Raw genomic sequence first — 20942 nt, forward strand, 5'->3', positions numbered from 1 at the left:
ATTTTCTAACAAACATTTTCAATCAAACAGGCAAGATGCTCGCTCAGAAAAGAAAGATAATGTCATTTCCTTCAAACAAAAAGATTTACTTATCATTTGAAACTAGAAATCCTCTACAAGCAGAGATAAAAAGGCCCCCATTACAAGCCTGTCACCTATAAAACAATCACATGTCTGCTGTCAAACACAGCTCTGAATGACGCTCAAAATACTGGAGTTGTCTAAAGATATAATAAGAGGCTGTAAGTGATAGGACTGCAAGTGATTCAACTATGGCTTTTAGCTAGAAGGCTATATTTGCAACTAGTTCGCTTATTACCTTCCCCACAAGTGGATTTGTTTTGTTCTTGACAGCATGTTTTAAATATGCTGTGAATATGCAAAAGATCAACCTACTTTGTTTGCATAAAATTAAATATGATCTTTGGTTGTGCTCTTGCACAGTTTCCGTCCATTTCAGTAGGGCTAATGCATGGAAGCATCCTAGAGTAGTGGTTTCAGAACTCAACCAGCCCATGATACCCTCTTCAAGCTCTGGACCCAGAAGTGAGTGCCAATGATGCACAACACACTGATGTAATGATGTCAGCGACACTCATTTCCAAGTCGTGCCACCAGAAAAGACCCCAAAGTAGCGCAAAACTGCAGGAAGCATGGGTGGGCCTTCTCAAGATCTGTAAAGAGTCCAGCTTGCTGCTCTGGACCTCTCTATGCAATGCTCAAGCACATTGTGTTGCACTCACGCTGCCAAGCGGCTCAGCCAGCACGGGTCTTGCAATGCCCTCAGAAAAATGTTGTGATGCCCAGTTTCGGAACCTAGATTATTTCTGGTGCAACTTGAAAGCTTTTTAACTTGGTGTGCAGAGAATGTCTGAATTGCGACATTAAGGTTGTCACGTATTGCAGATGTGCTTCCAAGATCTTTCCCAAGAACACTTTTATTCCTTTCACAAACCCCATTCTTCTAACATCCAGCCTTATGAAGAGTTCCGCGAAATCTGAATGCTTCCTCACTCATTTGTGACTTTCAAATGATTCTAATAAAAGGCACTATGTGACTGCTGCTATAAAGATTCTTCTTCATGGAAGCTTCTGCACTTATGTGCCAAAATTCCCTCCCTTCTGGGAACATGAAGACACTTTTACACAAAATAATGATAAATCTCTAATCCATAAATAACCTTTTCCTCTTTCTGTTTGTTGCCTTTCATTCCTTCATCTATAGTCTGCTATTTCCCCACTGCCAAAATTCAAACTGTAAGCTCTTTGGAGCAGAAGACTGTTATTTTTGCTGTTTTAGTCTTCTATAAGAATATAAGAAGACTTTTGTAAAGCATCATATATAGATTAACAGTGCAAAATAAATCATATCTATGGGTTTTTATTACTGAAGTTTATACTAAATTTTTCTAAAGTTTACCACATAAAACTTAATAATGACAAAATAAAGCAGCAGTAAAATATCAATAATAATATTCTGCTGGCAGAAACTGGCATGGGCCCATAAATTTAGAATATAAAATTAGTACATTTAAGAGTTTTGATTTCTTTGTGATATTATTCCTATGATCCATAGGGTGAATCCATTTTAATATCATCTATATATTCCACATAACAACTGCTAAACAAATGTTGAAGAAAAATACTTCCCTTTACAAAGAAAAACAAGAACAAAACAAACACAATGCAATATTAAGCATGTTTATTTAAATGTTACCACCTGGTAAGCTTGCATAGGATTACACCAACTGACATCTATGTGATTTACAGCCCAATTCTATCCTCCCCCCCCCCCCCAAGACACAGCCATGCCAAAATTGCTTGCACTGTTTCCTGTGGGGCGGGGGTCACAGAAGTCTCCTCAGGGTAAGCCACCATACTGCAGAGTGGTCTACAGACCTGCCCTAGCAAAACCTGTGGCACAGGTCCGCATGGACACAGGCCACCATATCGGGTCTGGGAAGGGGTTTTGGATTCAGTGGCTGCCACTGCCACCAGATCTGTCCACTTCCCAGATCTGCTCCTGTGGCAGGCCCCTCGGCCCCCGCCTCACCATTCAAACCTGCTCCCACCCTATCCCGCCTCCTCTGTTGTCCTACCTGGGGAGGCTCGTCTACAATGATTCTCCTGTGCATGGGGCTTTGTCCTTCCAACCAACTCTCTGGCACTATGCAACTCTGCACAGTACCAGAATGCTTTTTATGACTTCCATAAGCCAGTTAACGCAGGAGGGATGCTTGCTCTGCCGTTTTAAGAGCCCAGCAGGATTGGGCTGTTACTTTCAGATCTCTTTAGGCATCACAATAATTTAAGACACATAAAAGTCATAGCAGCAGAAAGAACTTGCCTTGTTGTTTAGCATTACATGAACTATACTGACAAGCAGCAGCAGCAGCAGTAGTACTAGTGGTCATAGGCAAAAATAGCCTTCCAAGTAATTAACGTTTTCCTCATGGTCTTAAGCAAAGAACATGCTTTACAGCATGATCTTGCTGTAAAGAACTGAGTTGACACAGCTGTCTAATAATGGCATCAACATTTCAATAAAAATAAAAATACATATAGGATTTCCCCCCCCCCCTGATTGTTTGCTTAGCTGAACAAAGCTGGAGCACTGCAGTTGCCTGGCTCCTATGTAATTTTAGGCCCAAGACTCAGCACAGGCTGATTAAACAATCCATCTGCCATATGTGCAAAAAAGTTGCCAGCTTCATGCTTTGCAGGACACACTGACATCTATCTTGGTCCACATGGCAGAGCTTTCCCAATCGAGAGCAGTGCTGATGAAATGATGAGGGTCTGAAATGCATTTGGTGGGATGGTGTGGCTAATTGTCAGGTAGGAATGCAATATTTATAAAACATGCTTTAAAAAATGTTGTATTGCACAAAATGATTCATTGTTTACAACTCAATTTCAAAGTATAATGATGTCATTTAAATACAACATTTTTTCTGAATGCTCTGTAGCAGTGTCTTTAAACTCTTGGGACTGGTAAATGTTTCCATAGACTTTTAACTAGATTGCTGCCTACTTATCAAAAGACTTGAACACACAGGACTGGGTTCTAATCTTTCAAGCTGTGGCACTTTGTGGTCACAAACATTTTCTCTTAACAGAAAAGAACACTCATACGAGAACCCCTTCCATTTGGAGAAGGATGCCTTGGATATCTCCCTTATTTATGAAGAATGAGTTTGTGACTATCTATACAAAAGATTGAAGTCCAACATGTAGTTATTTTCCTACTGTAAAAAATCAAGACATGATTTATAGTTAGTACTGATCTACCACATTAACAGACTTAGACCCAATCCTTTCCAACTTGCTGACACCAATGCAGCAGCAATGCAGCCCTGAGATAAGGGAACACACATTCTCTTATCTTGAGAAGGCCTCTGTGACTGCCTTCCCACAACAGGATGCAGCATATGCCATTGGTACAGCAGCATCACTGCTGGAAAGTTGGAAAGGATTGGGCCTTAAGAGTGCAATCCTAAAGATGCTTTTGGCCCGCACAAGTCCCTTGTGCCAACCTGGGAGGGTCGTAATGTGCCATAAAGCATGTTTGCTCCTCCTCCAGCTGTGCTGGCGCGTGGAGGTGTCTAGTCTCCATGGTGGCGGCAGCAGGTGAGTCTGTGCCAGCTGAGCTCGGCCAGCACGGGGGCCTGGGGGGCCTGGGGAAGAGGCATTTCGGGGCGGGGGAAGGTGGGCAGCAGGTGGGACCATGGGCGGGCGGGTGGGCAGGCAGGCAGGGGGAGGCGGGGCCAGGACCTGGCAGTTATGCAGGATCCTAGCACTGTTCCTGGGTGGCGCAAAGTGGCTCCAGGCTGCTCCGTTCTTGGATCTGTGCCACCTGATGAAGCGGCACAGACCCAAGCAGTAGACCCATTGGAGCCACTGCGGCTCTCCCTGGGATAAGGGGAATTTCTTCCCCTTGCCTTCAGCTGAGCCTCAGCCAGTCCCAAACTTGCACTAGATACAGCGCAGGCCTGCCAGCCTGCCTGTTCCAGTGCAAATAAGAATTGCGCTGTAATATTTTCAAACACATGCAAACAGACTGGGTGGATGTTCTGAGCGTTGTTTTTTTTAATACTAGTAGATTTCATAGCCATATTGGCTATCTGCTCCAATCCTACTGCTCCCTCGTGTGCTCATTTGAACATGGGTACATTTTTGTCTGAACAGGGCTTCTCATCTCACTCAAAACTACCATTTTTCCACTTACATACACCTTTACTTCAGCCTTCTTCATATGTGCATATGTCGCCTTCTCAAGGGATCATCTAACAAACAACTCCCTAAGGGAGATACCACCTCATTCTGAGCTATTAGCAAGCTACCTGTCTAACAAAAGGATGGTCAGCCAGTTGTAACAGTACTTTCTGAAGTGCCTAGAATCAATCCAGACCTCTTTTCTAAAAGGAGATAAACTGACAATCAAAAAGCAGTACAGCAGTGGTTTTCTTGTAACAACATACTGCAATGTGTTATTTATTCTTACAAAATGTCAAAAGGCTCACCTCACAAACTACAGCAATATTCTCTTCATCTTGTGCTTCTATCAGTTCAGCAAGAAAGTAGTCTCCATAGGTTTCTCTCAGAGTATCATTTTGGCACACAAAGATAGGGGTGAGATCATCGTGGTCTTCAACCCTACAAACAAGATTATCTTTTAAAGACTTAACTAGGCCTGAAAAGAAAGTAATCATTGCAACTTTTCTTTTACAGAATGTAGATAAGCTAATAAACCAGAGGCATCCTTAATATACCCACAAAATTTATTTATTTGAGAAGTTTATATCCCCCCTTTCCTATGCTGAAGCAAATACCCAAGGAGGCTTACAATGCTCCGTAATAAAAGACAAAAAGCACAAGCCTAACCAGGTCTACTCAGAAGTAAGTCCTATTTTGTTCAATGGGGCTTACTCTCAGGAAAGTGTGGTTAGGATTGCAGCCAAAGTATCATAACAGGTAAGAAGCAATTTAAAACATTTATTTCAACATTAAACAGTGAAACGAAAACAAAGCAAGATCTAACACATATTGCTGAGCCATTGGGGGAACAAATAAGTTCAGAGAAGCAGTCAAGTCACAGCAGTATTTCACAGGTGGAGAGGGCAAATATATACACAGCGACCAAATGCCAGATGAAACAGGTATGTTTTGAGCCCATGCCAAAAAGATATGAGGGACAGAGTAATTCTCAATTCCCATTGAATTCTTCCTAAAAGAATGTGTTTGGTGTCTGAAGTACCTTAAATTAGGATAGGGGACTAAAAAGCTGACCTTGAGATATTAAAAATGACCTAATGATTGATCTGAAAAGCAATCAATACATGTGCAATTCATTTGTTCCTTCCATCTCTTGTGCTTGGCATAGGTTAAAGCTCAGGAACCATTTGTCCCTTCAGGGGCAGTGACTTACTGGAGGAGGTAGCCTGTAAAACAGTCAAAAACTGCTCCCTGCATCCAACAGATGAAATTGTCACAAGTTAGGCTGGAAGGGGCACGCTGCTACCCTCCCCAGCCTAACAGTTCATCACAGCCACTCTATGTAGCTTTCTTTGGTAACTGGCATGAATTCATGCCAGTCTCCTCTAAGCAGACAGTGATCATCAAAAAAGTGCAACCACAGCTCTGACTTCCAGGCTTCTGTTAAGTTTTTTATTTTAAAAATTTATATCCCACCTTTCCCTTGCCAAGGAAATGACCCAAGGTGGCTTTCCAAGTTTTTCATTTAAAAAACAAACATAAAAGCATGCAACAAACAGTAGGGCTCAGAAATGCAGACCAATAAAGCTGTCCATGGAAAGGCAAAAATTCAGCAAAAGATACACAATATACACTCACAGCTGGCAAAACAGAGGAGGCCAGCTCTGTAACACACAAGCAATGCAAAACTGAGTTTCTATGAGCATGTATAGATCACTATTTCCCACAATGACTAGTCAATATTTTTCTTTAGAACCCCCCCCCCACCACATGCAGGACAGAAGGGCTTAAGAATGCCTAAGAGGCCCCCACCAGACCTCTGAGCTGGCCTGCCTTGGCTGGTGTAGGCTTACCTTTTACACTGGCCCAACAGAGCTTGGGCTGATGTCCAGAGGCCGGTGCACATCAGTACACCAGTCTCACTCCTCCAAGAGTGGCACAAAAGTGCTTTACGGTACTTTCATGACACTCAATGGCCGGCACAAAGGACGTGCACTGGGTAAGGGTACGCTGTGGATTGCGCCCTAAGTTAAACAAGTCTGTAACATATATAACTATCAAAAGAGGCGATGTAGTCTTTATGATAGCCAACCGCATTTCAGCTGAAAGCAAGCCAAGACAGACAAGGAATAATAGAGGGGTGTAAAATTCTTCCTTTACACTCCTAAAACTGACTCAGGGCCCAATCCTATCCAATTTTCCAGTGCCGGTGCTGCTGTGTTGTGCCAATGGGGTTTGCACTGCTTCCTGTGTTCGGGAAGTAGTCACAGAGGCCTCCTCAAGGTATGGGAACACTTGTTCCTTAACTCGAGGCTACACCGCGGCTGCATCAATGCTGGAAAATTGGATAGGACTAAGCCCTCAGTCAGGAAAGGGACCTTTGCATAGATACCTAGGAATGTATCTCTACTTAGACAAGCTGTACTTATAAATCAATCTAGCTTTAAAGAAATACTTTACACACACAGCTATGAATGAATGGATTTCTAAATGCAGGAGCACATTCAATATGTTATCCAATTCATTACCAAAATTTCTTTCAAGATCTGCACCCACCACAGGATAAAAAATGAATACCACAAATGACTGTTATTTGGAACAAACAACTCACAGGTACACTCAGACATCAGAGTTGTAATGAAACACCATACATTATTCAGAAGTGTAAGCACTTTGATTACAAAAAGCAGGTGCTGTTAAATACATGATCAAAGACATGAGAAGACCAGGGATTTTTTTTCTTAAATTCAAACTAGCATGGTACCATCTTGGTTGCAACTCCATAGACATTCCTGTGTAATGGGGTAACATACCATTGCTGCAGTTAAGTCTTTGTTATTTAAGAACAGACTTATTTACACTGACTGCAGCTCAGAAGTGAGTTTCCTTCCTTTCCAAATAGTGATAGTGCCTGCACTGCTTCCAAGGAATCTTTGAGCAACTTGAGAGCCATTTCCTGGACTGCGCATCCCTAGCACAGTGTCATTAGTGAGACGGATGGCCTTGCACTGCCTCAGTTAAGTACCTCTAGGTAGGCAGGGTAAAAAAAATGAAAGTAAAAGGAGCAAAGGGGTGGAAGAACACCCCCAACCGCACCTTATCAAATAGATGTCATTTGCTTGTGCTTAAACAAACTAAGAGCACAATTCTATGGGCTCTAGCATTGGTGGTATGCTCGTACTGCCAGCTCTGGGTGTTGTAGTGCTGTAAAGCATGTTTGTGGCACCCTCTGAGTAAGCAGTGCTGGCAGGGAGGCCTGCGCCACCCCATCAGTCCAGGAAGGAGACCCTGGCTGCAGGCACAGCAAAAGAAAGGCCCGGGCAATGCAGAGGTGTGGGGACGGATGCGGGAGGGTAAGGGAGAGATGTTTCTGGGTGGGAGAAGAGCGGAATGGGGAGGGTCCAGCCCGGGAGGGGAGTGGGACAAGCAGAGGCCTCCTCCACTGGATCCTATGCTTGATGTTGGGCTTGGAAGCCCAACACAGAGTTCTTAAGTCTGCACCAGTGACTTAGATGGTGCAGATTCAAGTAGCCCCGTTATGGGGGTTGGGGCCTTGCTCGGAGTAGGGGGATAAATGTCTCTTTCCCCCGAAGAGACTTCTGGCAGCTTCCTTCACCCTGCAGGATCCAGTGTTGGCCATTTTGGCACCGCTGTAGCCTGCAGTGCTGGGAAACTTAGGATTGGGTTGCCCTTGTTGATCCACAAATCAAAAATAAAGTTACAGAGTGTTTTTCCCCCAGACACCACCATTAATGCTGTTGTAGACAAAGTATTTATTGTCATTCGTAAATATTTCACCACTTTTTTCTTCCCTTTAAAAAGTATTCTATATTAGCATAGTGTCTATGTTACAAAGTTTATGATGACCTCTAGTGGTCAACAAAGAACCATGTTTCTTCCATTTTGTTATCCCTGGTTCATTTAGATTGCCAGCATTTCATGACATAATGCAATTCAAGAACTTCAATCATTTCATAAATTTTTAAGAAAACTGAAACATCTCAGATGATTAACGAATTACATTTAATGAATACAGTTGTGATGCCCCAGTTTGAGAACCTCAGCTTTAAGGGAAGTAGCCCACATGCAAAGCATTTGCTTTTCGTGCAGCTTTTCAGTATGCTTTGTATCATATCAGACACACCAATATTTTAGTCAACAACAGTCAACAAACAAACTTAGGGCCCAGTCCTACCCAACTTTCCATCACTGATGCAGCTGCAATGCAGCTCTGAGGTAAGGGAACAAATATTTCTTTACCTTGAGGAAGCCTCTATGACAGACCCTTCTCCAAAGGATTCTGCGCATGTGCCATTGGCACGGCTGCATCAGCACTGGAAAGTTGGATAGGATTGGGCTGTTAGAAAAGCAAAATTATGTATGGAAAAAGTTTGCATGATGGAATCAGATCAAATGGAGTCCAGGAATGAATGAGGAGAAGGAAGATGAGTTCAGCTGTTGTAAAGATAATGGAAAGCCACAGAACTTTACCTGGCTATGCGGATATATAGCTGGGGACAGTACTGGTGCCTATGGCATACAAACAGATTATAATAGTCCATATCTATAGATGGTGACATAATCTTCACTGGCTCAAAAGCAGATGATAAGTCTGTACCTAAGGACAGCAAAACTATATTCAAATCAATACAAAAATGGCACTAAATCTTCAGCCATACAGCTACTATAATGCAATAAATGTTGCTTTTGGTTTCTGGCATAAGGCTTATCTCTTGGCTGCTACAATTTTCAGGAAATGCAAGTTCCAATTTGCCCACTTTATGTCTCCACCATACCCATACGGTGAGGAAGTATGCCTAAAAACACACTCTCAGAGAGCTTTGACATTTGATCTTGGCATCTCGATATTCTCAGTCTTTGTCCCATTTCAGCCTTGTGGCCCAATGTTTGCTAGACTATTTTCTGAATCTTATTTTAATGCTATTCCATGCCTCTTCAGTTTACTGCTTCTTTCTCAGGAAACAGTCTTTCTGTATAGCTTCTTCAGCAAATGTTCACTTCTCTGTGTCTGGCATGGGGGGTTGGAATAAAGGGCGGAGGATAAAGGGCATTTAATAATAAGATAAAGGGCATTTAATAAAAATTCTTAATATTTAAGAATAAAGGGGAGGGCGGAATAAAGGCATTTCAGGACAGGGAGAGGGTGGGTGGTGAACGGGTCGGTGGGTAGGCCGGCCTGAGGAGGGGATGGGACCAGACTAGGCCGGATTCCAACCCCCATCACCAGCCAGGCCTAACCCCGGCCACTCAGATTTGCATCAGCGATTTTACTGGCACAAATCAGAGTAGCCCCATAGGGCTAGCTGCGGTGCAACACAGGACAAAAGAAGTTCATTCCCCTTGTGCTGCAGCCAGTCCCAGCCCTGTGCTGGATACAGGGCAGGCCAGCTGCCCTGCCTATTCCCGCACGGGTTAGGATTGGGCTATTAATGGTTTTTGTTTGTTTACCTCCTCTTCCAAGTTAAACATTTTGGGAGGATTACAAATACTAGTTTTCTGTAATCTACATATTGTTTAAAATAAGGTAATTTATATTAATGCTTAGCATTTTGGGAGTATTTTGTAGTTCTTTGATGAAATGCGCACACTTGAACTGCATTCAAACTGTTATCTAATTTTTAAAAATAAATTTGCCTTCTGCTTTTGATTTATGATGTTTTTGGTTTGTGGTGCTGCCCTCTTCACTTTGCTTGAAATTATCTAAGGGTGCAATCCTGACTGGCCCTTGGGCCAGCGCAAGTCCCTTGCACCGACCCAAGAGGGTTGCAAAGTATCATAAGGCACGTTTGCACCTCCTCAAAAGTTGGCAAGGCCAGCAGGCGGAGGTGCACCAGCCTGTGGAGGCTGACACAAGCCTTCGCACCTACGGAGGCTCCAAGTCTTGTGTCAGCCAAGCTCAGCTGACGCAAGACTCTGGGGTGAGTGGGGAGGAGGTGGGGAGGTGGGTGGCCCTGGGGGCAGGTGGGTGGGGAGTGAGAGGCGGGGCTGGGACCCAGCAGTTATGCCAGATCCCAACCCCCATTCCTGGGGAGTTCAGAGCAGCTTCAAGCCACTCTTCCCTCAAGTTTCCAGGCTCTCATAAATGACATTCCTTTTTTTACCTGTTGGGAAAAATAAATTTATCTAACATGTAGTCTAATCTTCAGATGCCCTCTGCTTGGGGAGTTACAGCTAAAGAAGAACTGCCTCATCAGCCTCTCTGACTGAACATTTTAAAGAACTGCAATGACATTAAACAATTTCCTTACCTAAATTATTTGGAATTGGTATGAAAAGAAGTACAAAATGCAGCTCTGGTACAGTCTGAAAAACAGTCCTGAATAAAACAAAACAGATTTTCATTATAAGATATTTGGGGGAGGGTGGAAGGGACTGGCTGTTTTCTAATTTGGCTTCTAAATAAATAATAAATTCTACACCATCTTTATTGTTCCCGGTACCTTCCTCTCAAAGTTACAGATAACAAAATGTGGTAAAAGAGCAAGGCATTTTCATTTTTAAAAAATATTAAGGGCCCAACTCAGAGGTAATCTTTCACTGGCCCAGGAGTGTTGTGAACATGCTACAAAGCACATTCACACCTCCTTGTGAGCACGCTAAGCGCCAACCTCCCCAAACCAGTTCTGGACTGACAAAGGCTAAGTTTGTGCTGACCAAAGGAGGCCGGCCACGGGGGGTTGGATAGGGAGAGTTGGTTGGAGGTGGAGAGACAGGAGGTTGGAATGCTGGACAGATCGGGCCCGGGAGGGGTTGCAGCTGGCTGCGGGACTGTAGGCTGTATCTTAAAGCCCTTCCCCACCAGCCTGGCATTACACTAGGCTGCTTGGATCTGCACCAGTGACATCGCTAGTGCACATCCAAGGGGTGGCTCGTGTATGACATAGGGTAAGGAGATAAATATTCCCTTACTCTGAGTTGCGTCATAGCCACCTCCTTACATGTGTGGACACAGCACAGGTCAATCATGTGTTCCAGCGCACGTTATGATTGGGCTGTAAGTTTCTCTCTTGAATCTCCTATTCATTTGATGTATAGTCTTTTTTCTCCTTTGGATAACTGAAATAGGTCCCTGAAGAAATCAAAATGTGCCAGATGAGGGCTTACTGAAAGCCAACCTGATCTGGGGATGAAGCAACTAGACTTACCAATTATCCATCTTTAATCATGTCTGCCAAATCTACTGTTTTCATATGAAACTATAAGCCTATATATGGGAAACAAAAGATGTGGTAGGGGGAAGCTGACTACCTGATTCCAAGTTCAGTTCGCATAATGAGATCAATAGTTGTACCAAAAATGTCTCTCACATCCTGTACGAAACTGCTTCACAGCTTACCAAAAAAGTTGTAACATTGTCAGGTATGTTTTTAAATCCTATTAAAGTCTGAAATGTGCACATTAGACATAGGACTGAAAGAACATACACTAAATATAATTTATTAAGGCTGCCGCAAGCTGTACCACAGGATGGCAATAAAACATTTCACACTAATAAAGTCCAATCCTAAACTCCAGTGCAGCTGCAAAATGGCTGCTGCTGTATCCTGTGGGACCAGAGCAGCCACGGGAATCTCATGTACTCCCTTTTCCCAGGCAAGGCATTGCTGGCTCCAATGGGTCTCCTTGGATCTGCACAAGCTCTTTTAAAATTCCAGTGTATTTGACAACCAAAGATGTCAATGTTTTCACTATCCACAGTACCAAATAAACTTACTTCATTATTTCATGAGAACTATCAACTGCACATTCTTCAGAAGCCACAAACAGATGCATAAAGAGTGTATTTAAAGGCTGTGAAGAAATAATACAAATGAATTCAGCACAACAGATCTTCATTCAATGAAGAAAAATTACAGTATAAAACAGAGCTTGTAAGAACTTGTACACAAAACTTTGCAGCAAAATAGTCTATAAAATTTCCACAGGTCTAATTCATTGGGTGAAATTACCCACAGTGATCAACCCCAGAAAAAACTATGTGTATTATCTGGCTTAAGCCACAAACTAAAATTCCACAGGAGTGCCAAGCAAGTACAGGGCTCCTGAGAGAGAACACAATGACTTCATGTTCACTTCAGCACTGGGGACAGCTCATGCCCACAAAGAGCTATAGACATTTCATCTTCAATATGCGATTTGCAAAGAAAGACTATATACAGGTTATACAGATGTGTGCCACTTAATGACGGGAATACGTTCTCCGATCCCCGTTGTTATGCGGTTAGGTCATTAACTGAACATTCAGTCCAATCTATTACCTATTGTGTAAACAGACACTCCCTGCCAAACACTAGCTGGTTGCACAGGCCACTGGAGATAGATTGCCTCTTCTTTGCATTAACAGCCTCTCTGCTGCAGGCTATGGGAGACGTGATTGCCTCATTAAGAGCACTGTTATTGTGCTTTGACCACCATCATATATGTGATCCTTCATTAAGTGAACTGTTGTTAAGTCACGGCCTGTATTTTCAGAAAAGCAGCAGCAGATGGAAACCATAATCACCCTCACCCATTCCCTCCTTCTGCAATCTCCCCACACCGCTGCCCCCTCCCCAGTGGCAGGTCTCCCAATCTTGATTCTAGATGAGGTTTCCTAATCATGAGGAAAAAACCTGACCTGAGAAAGAAGTTGCAGTAAAAGTCATCCCTTTATCCTGCACCCTTATCCAGCATGTTCATGACAAACTGAATGTCTAATTTGCCACCAAATATCTAGTTCCATCCATATTTATAGTATTCCACTGACTTGGTGTGATAATAAAAGAAAAAATTTCTTAATGGAGACTGGTTGGTAGGAAAAATTAGATATAATGTGATAGCTGCTTAGTGCATCAAAATATAAATTAACTTTTCGAAGCAAGAAAAAGGTTCCATACAACAGGTAAACAACACTAAGGGTGCAATCCTAACCCCTTATGTCAGTGATTTTTGGCACTGGCATAGCGGTGCCAATGGGACATGTGCTGCATCCTGCAGTTGGGCGTCACTCACAGAGGCCTCCTCAAAGTCAGGGAATGTTTGTTCCCTTACCTCGGAGCTGCATTGCCCTTATGTCAGTGCTGGAAAGCACTGACGTAAGGGGTTAGGATTGCGTCCTAAGATAATATAAACTGACTTCATGTATAATTTATAAATAGTTGCTAATAAATCTTTGTATTAACTCAGCACTATGTACAACTCAACATGTTCAGAGCTATGGGAATGGTATGAAAAAGCCACAGCTGCCCATGGTCCAGATGTACATTTTTCTGTCCCTTTGCAGGCTATGGCTTACACCCCAGGAGCAGCCTTTCTTGAACACGGCAAATCTGGCCATTCACACATATGCTTTTATTACATTTTGGTTAAATGACTCCAACAAGCTCTCCATGGAACTATCTTTGAAGAACTGCAACTGGTGCAGGATGCTGATGTGGGTCCTGTTCTTCAAAGTATGTGACTCCATTGTTATCTAAATTGCACTGGTTTCTGAATCCGATCAAAAAGTTAGTAATCACTTTTAAAGCCTAAACGTTGTGGGTCCAGGGTATTTAAAGGGCCATCTTCTCCCATATTATCTTGCTTGCTCTTTGATATCTGCCAGGGAGGAGAGCCTGCTCTGCCTCTATCTGTAGTCTGATTGGTTGGAATTCAAGATGTGGCTTTCTCAGTGATAGGTGACAGATTCTGGAAGGTCCTCCTTCAGGAGGCCCATCTCTCTCTCTCTTTTGAAACTTTTACAGTTTGTTACAGACTACCTTGTTTAGATGGATCTTTAAACTGGATAAATTTTTGTACCCAAATGATAATTTTGTAATTTGCTCCTCTATGTTATCATGCTGCTCTTTTTATGAAGGTTTTGTTGTTTTTTAATCACATTTGAAAATCTGATTGTATGTCATTTTGGGGACTTTTTACCAAAATACGCCTTTTAACATTTATAATAAATAAAATCCATAAGAATGAGGAGCAGAGTCTTCTCTGTTGAAACAACCATCATGCTGAATGTCCTGCCCAAGGAAACCTGCTTGGTCACCTCCCTAACCAGCTTTCATTGACATGAAAAGACTTTTGTGTACAGGAAAGCTTTTTCTATGAGCTGAGCACTGGTCTGTATTGGTGCCATATGTATAATTTTGTTTTGTACTAGATACTGCTTCAAGCACTGGTAGAACAGCAGTTAAGAAATATCACTGAATAAATATATGAATCTATCATGACAGGTCTTTACATTTGACGTTTGAGATGTGACCAAGTATTTCCATTGCAACAAGGCTATCTTCTTAATAAGGCAAGACCCCATTTCTTCATTACATTTGAATTATTATCCAGCTTCCAAAATTGGACTGAGCTAAACTAAAGCCTGGAGCTATTTATTTTTCACATTTTTATACCGCCCTTCCCCCAAGGAGCTCAGGGTGGTGTTCTGTCCCTCCTTTGTCCTCACAACAACTCTTTGAGGTAGGTTAGGTTGAGAAATAGGACCAAAGTCACCAAGAAAGCTTTGTGGCTGAGCAGGAATTTGAATCTGAATCTTCTAGATTTAACTCCTGAATCACTGCATCATCCTGGCTTTCCTGTTTGTGGAGAACACAATGTGGATCACACTGTTAGGCTGCAAGGGCTTGGTGGGTGTCTGCAGTATTGAATAGTGAACTTTACTTTTAGCTCATTCCCTGTCTTTCCAATCTGTTCCACCATTGCCCGAGGCTGCAAGTCACATTTAGTTTTAACATGAGTATCAGTAAGAAAGTTTCTTCACCAGCCTGCCCCCACAGCATGACAACTCTTTGGGAATCTTGACTCTGTCCCTTTAACCCTGAAAACTCCCACCCCTCCCCAGGATATGGAGGCTTTTCTGCCTCCTTTTTAAAGACAAAAACCCCTAAAGTTCAGCGAAGATCCAGAAACTTCGGTTGTATTTGTGGGTAGTCTAATTTTGGCTAAAAAATGTTTCCACATAAGGTTTGGGGCTATAGAAACAGAGAGATAGATGATAGCATATATGATGATGCTAATTATAATGAGAATGCATTCAAAAGGTATTTCATGGGACAGAGACATGATGTCAATACTGGAAGGCAAAACAGTCTTCCATATCTATCTCCTTGTGCAAGACCACTGAAGTGCTCTAAAGGACAATAATTGTTTACAAAATATTTTGTTTGTTGGCCTCGAGTCTGTTTTCTGCAATGAACACACAATATTGAAAAACTTATTATTCCATTTTTCAAGATTAAAACATGCTTCCAACTTACCGTACACTTGTTCACATCATAGTTTCGCTCTATAAACGTAACCCAGTGAGCATGATCAACAATATTCCAGTTGGGATAATCCAGGAATGCGGCATGGGCAACAGCTACATTCTTCTGATTAGTTAATGTCACTGCAAGGTTGGCTTTTTCTCTGCAAAATAAATTTTTACTTTTTGTTAACTCGATATAATAAAATTACTAAAACATAGTTCCAGGACTGCTGTAACTGTGTTACTTACAAAAGGTAAATGACATTGATTCTGCCAAATAACTCTTCTGTAACATAGTTCATATGCCCGACAATATTAGGAATATCATAGGCTTCTGTTCTTCTAGCACTGAATATGACTGAAGATGCCGCTGGAGATGATATTGTTGCAGGTGATCCTGAAGACATTGTATCTATACTGCAGCAAAACTAGACAAAATATTTCCAATTATTCAAATGAATTGTTTACAGTTAAAATATCACTTAGAAAAATCAAATACCAATGTACAAATGTTAATTTCAAAAGTATAGCCATTTTTACAGTCCAATTTTAACCATATTTACTTATTTGAATTACACTTACTTCTTTAAAAAAACATGCTTAAGATTGTGGGATGATGCTTGCTTCTGAATAAACATGGTTAAAATCAGGTAATTCATAACTCACATTTTCTGAGTAAATAAGTCTCCAATGTTTGTCTATGGCTGCAATCCTAACCTCACTTTCCTGGGAGCAAGACCCATTGAACACAACAGGACTTACTTCTGAGTGTACTTGGTTAGGACTGTGCCCTCTATAACATTGTTGCCTCTTGTTTTCCAGTGTAGATCTAGGCCAGGGGTGCCCAAACCCTGGCCCGGGGGCCACTTGTGGCCCTTGGGGACTCCCAATCTGGCCCGCGGGGAGCCTCCAGTCTCCAATGAACATCTGGCCCTCCAGAGATTTGCTGGAGCCCATGCTGGCCCAACACAACTGCTCTCAGCATGAGGGCGACTGTTCGACTTCTCTCATGAGCTGTGGGACGAGGGCTCCCTCCACTGCTTGCTGTTTCACGTCTGTGATGCAGCAGCGGCAGCAAAGGAAAGGCCAGCCTTGCTTTGTGCAAGGCCTTTTATAGGCCTTGAGCTATTGCAAGACCTTCATTCATTCATATAAGTTCCATCTCTAATATATTCATTTATGCAAATTTATTCAAATTTGAAATGTAAATGAATTCTTTTTTTTACTGGGCCCCAACACAGTGTCGGAGAGATGATGTGGCCTGCCTGCCAAAAAGTTTGGACACCCCTGATCTAGGCCAACCATTTTCAACCAGTGTGCCGTGCTGCAAATGGTCTACAGGTGAGCCATAGGAGTTTTGGGAGGGTCATCTATTAGTAGATGCATTGGGGGATGTGAGCCCCCACCAACAGTAAGGTGTGCCTTATCAGTAGTCAAAAAATGGGTGGTGTGCCTTGAAAATTTTAGCACCTTGTCAGTGTGCCACAAGACAAAAAAGGTTGAAAATTACTGATCAAGGCTATAAAGCCCATGGGAACAGTAAGTAGTGGAACAGTAAGTACTGCTCACCCGGAACAGTAAAGTGGCAGAACAGGAAGCACTGCTCACACAGGGGAGAGATGCAGCGCTGCACCAGATCCAGACTGTGGGCTGTGGTTTGGCAAGCATTGGTTTTGATTGAAAATAGGTGGAATTGACATAAGCATGGTGGTGGCCATCCTTCCTAGCTCTGAGTGTGCTTGGCAAAATTCTAGCATGCTATAACCTAAAAAAAGGATGTGACCCATCCTGGAAGCTTAATAAAAAAAACAGCTCTTTAGCACTTCTAGTGATACGGAAGTGCTGCGGAAGTGTGCTATGGAAGGTCAGTTGCATCGCCATCATAGCGATAGGCAAGCAATAGGCATCCTCCTGACTCACAACAAAGGCTGTGTTCTTTTTTTCACCTGTAATGTGTCTAGCTTCTAGCACTAGAAGCAAAAAAACCCACAGTTTTTGTTTGTATAACCTCACCTGTAGAACGAAGCTGTACTATTCTTCTAGTGCGGCACTCACTAGATATCACATTTCTTTACCCAGTGGAATAAGTCTGCGGAACTCCTTGCCACTCCTTGTGATCATGGCGTCTGACCTAGATGCCTTTAAAAGGGGATTGGACAGATTTCTGGAGGAAAAGTTCATCACAGGTTACAAGCCATGATGGGTACATGCAACCTCCTGGCAGTGGCGTAGCTAAAGATCATGTAGCCCGGCACCAAGCTCAAAATGTTGCCCCAGAAGTGATGTCACAACCAGAAGTGACATCTTACCCAGGCTTTTTTAAAAGTGCGAATTGGGAGGAACTTACCTCCAACCCCCAGTAGCTTGCCACCTACTTGTTCTGCTGTCTCTCCCCAGTCAGTGGCATAGCTAAGGCATCTATCTGCTACCTGGGGTCAACGAAGATTTATAGCCCCCCCTAGACAAAATCAAATTAAGTAAATAAATAAAAAGTGTGCCCCTGATAGGTTCAAGACACTGTGCTAGGGTGAAGAGGGATGGTTATTCTCCCCTTGCTAAATAAAAGAAGGGCACCACTTGAAAAGAGCCTTTTACCCAGTTAGCAGGGATAACTGTATTATGATACATGCAAATGAGAGCTGACCCATATTAACACCTTTTTGGTTTCATGCAGTATCATGATACCGTGTCATTGCAACATGTCAATAACATGATACTATGTCACTAGTTCTCAGAACAGTCAGTCTCATAGGTCTGTTCTGAGTTAAAGAAATCTACTTTTTGTTCCATTAGGCAGTTGTGTTTTCATTTTCTGGTTAGTTGGCCATAACTTTTGCTAGAATACAGCTATTCCAGTGCAGTCTGTTTCATTGCATTCTGCATTAAATTTCCTTTCCAGTGATATATAACATGATGGTATTATTCATACGTACCAAGATTTTCACAGTTTTGGTCACTAGTGTCAAGCTCAGCATGTTGCCCCCTAAAGTTTGATGCCTGGAGCACCTACTACCCCCTGCACCCCCTTAGCTAAGCCACTGTCTCCTGGTTTTAGAAGTGGGTTGTCTGTCTCTGAATGCCGAATGGATGGGAGTGGCCACAGGATGCAGGTATCTTGTTGTCTTGTGTGCTCCCAACTGGTGGGCCACAGTGACATACAGGAAGCTGGACTAGATGGGCCTTTGGCCTGATCCAACAGGGCTTTTCCTATGTTCTTATGACTGCCAATGAACATGGAGTTTCTATCCAATATCCATTGTTAGAGCTGTCTTGCATGAACTTATCTACAAACCCTTAACCCAATAATTTTCAATCTTTTTCATCCCATGGCACATTGGGAAGGCACCAAGATGTTCAAGGCGCACTATCAGTTTATTGAGAACTGACAAGGCACACCACACTGCTGGTGGGGGGCTCACATCCCCCAGTGGCCATACTAATAAGTAACCCTCTCCCAAATTCCTACGGCACACATGGAGACCATTCACGGCACACCAATTCCCTCTCCATTGCTTACTCGTCCAGTTCCACCTGCTTACTTGTCCAGTGTGGAATAGGAGGAAATCCCATGGAGATGGGTAGGTAGGTGTGAATTGGATTAAAAAAGACCAAAATAGAACATACAGCAACTTGTTGAATATTAAAGGAGAGCTCTTAAGTAAAACTGAGTTAGAAGAGAAAGGAATAAATTTGGATTGGTGGAACAAAATACAAATAAAAACAAGAATACAAGAATACCAAAAAACAGGTTTTTATGAAGAAGATATAATTTTCAAAAAAATATTTTTGATTGATGAGGGAAAATATATTTTAAAATGTACAACTTTCTCCTTGAGATAAGAATGGAGAATGAGACAGTTATAGACGCAATGGTGCGCTAGGCAAAAAATGTTGGATATAATACAAGTACACCAATTGACAACTGAAAACAAATTTGGAATACAAATATTAAGATAACTAAGCGGTATCTTTTAAAGAGAATTTATATAAAATGTTTTATAGATGGTGTTTAATTCCAGAGAAAATAACAAAAATGTACCCTGGGTCATCAAACAAGTGTTGGAAACATAAAGAGATTGAGGAAACTTTTTATCATATGTGGAGGACGTTCGAAAAAGCAAAAAAATATTGGAAAATGATACATAAATTGTTACAAGAGATATTGAATTGTGTATTACCATTCAAACCGGAAATATTCCTCCAAAATGTGATGTAAGAAATTAAAGACCAATATAAGAAACACCTTATTGTACATATCAGTACAGTGGCAAGAATATTGTATGCGCAAGAGTGGAAATCTACAGATGTTCCAACTAGAGAAAATTTAATAGATAAAATTTATGAAATCGCAGAAATGGAGGTTTTAACAGAAAGAATGAAAGAGAGATTTAGGTAGAGTAAGAAGATATTGGAAGCCTTTTAATGACTGGATAGATAACTTTAGTTAAACGATATTGACTGTTTAGGTAAATCATTAATTATTATAATGACAAAAATGATAACTTTTGTATTGATGAGTATTTTTCTTTACAGTTGTTGTTGATTTCTTTTTTTGGAACAATGCATGTGGTAATCTATGGCCAATACCCTCATGTGTAGCCTGTGTAGTCCCAGCCCCAAGTCTAACCCATTTTCCTCACCTGTATCTCTAATGAATAAATAAACTTTGCACAAAAAGAAAAAGAGATGGGTGGGTCGGTGTGTAGGACAATTCTGATCGAAATATTGCCTGCAGGGAAGGGGTTACTCCCCCACCCTTTGCGGCCTGCATCTTCACAGTGTGTCCCCATAATGCTTTTCTCTTTAAAAAAATGCTGGGAGTCTCGATAATGATACTAGACTACACTGCAGGGGTGTTATGTGAATGTAAGAAAAGCCCCAGTGGATCAGCCCAAAGATCATCCAGCCCAGCCTCCTGCATTTCCCAGTGGCCCAGCTGATGCCCCAGGGAGCACCCAGGACAGGAGCCCTGCACCCCGGTGCCCTCCCCTCACCTGGCACACCTCCAAAACCGGGAGGCTGCACATCACCATCAGGGCTGGCAACCCGTGGTTGACTTTCCTTCAGCAGCCCATCCAGTCCCCTCTTAAAGGCACCCAGGCCACACGCCGCCGCCACATCCTGTAGCAGGGAGTTCCACAGGACAACCACACACTGAGCCAAGAACCTCAGCACGAGCTGGGAGTCTGGATAATGATACTAGACTACACTGCAGGGCTGTCATGTGTATGTAAGAAAAAACCCCTTCCCGTGGATCAGCCCAAAGCCCGTCTAGTCCCCTCTTAAAGGCACTCAGGCCACATCCTGTGACAGGGAGTTCCACAAGCCAACCACAAGCTGAGTCAAGAACCTCAGCACGAGCGTCTCCGAGGCCTGCGGGGCTCACCTCCTCAGGTCCGACGGTTCAGGCAGGGCTGATTCCAAGCGGGCTGGGAGACGAGGGAGCTGCCCTCCTGCCTCCCCTGAGCCGAGAGGACGC

At 42.6% G+C, this 20942-nt stretch overlaps 1 protein-coding gene across 1 annotated transcript in view; it reads right to left on the reverse strand.

Moving 5' to 3' along the window:
• Nucleotides 1–20925, reverse strand: part of CFAP61 (cilia and flagella associated protein 61) — a 124659-nt gene extending 103734 nt beyond the window's left edge. Inside the window, exons 1-7 of the mRNA XM_066624479.1 lie at nucleotides 20850–20925; nucleotides 15713–15891; nucleotides 15474–15624; nucleotides 11951–12027; nucleotides 10485–10552; nucleotides 8707–8833; nucleotides 4524–4656 (exon numbers count right to left, since the gene is read on the reverse strand). Coding sequence (XP_066480576.1) covers nucleotides 4524–4656; nucleotides 8707–8833; nucleotides 10485–10552; nucleotides 11951–12027; nucleotides 15474–15624; nucleotides 15713–15870 — 714 coding nt within the window. The 5' untranslated portion in view covers nucleotides 15871–15891; nucleotides 20850–20925. The remainder of the gene's footprint in view (nucleotides 1–4523; nucleotides 4657–8706; nucleotides 8834–10484; nucleotides 10553–11950; nucleotides 12028–15473; nucleotides 15625–15712; nucleotides 15892–20849) is intronic.
• Between the last annotated feature and the right edge of the window lie 17 nt (nucleotides 20926–20942).

This window comes from Tiliqua scincoides, chromosome 4, assembly GCF_035046505.1.
Source record: "Tiliqua scincoides isolate rTilSci1 chromosome 4, rTilSci1.hap2, whole genome shotgun sequence".
In the NCBI taxonomy this organism is placed as follows: Eukaryota; Metazoa; Chordata; class Lepidosauria; order Squamata; family Scincidae; genus Tiliqua; species Tiliqua scincoides.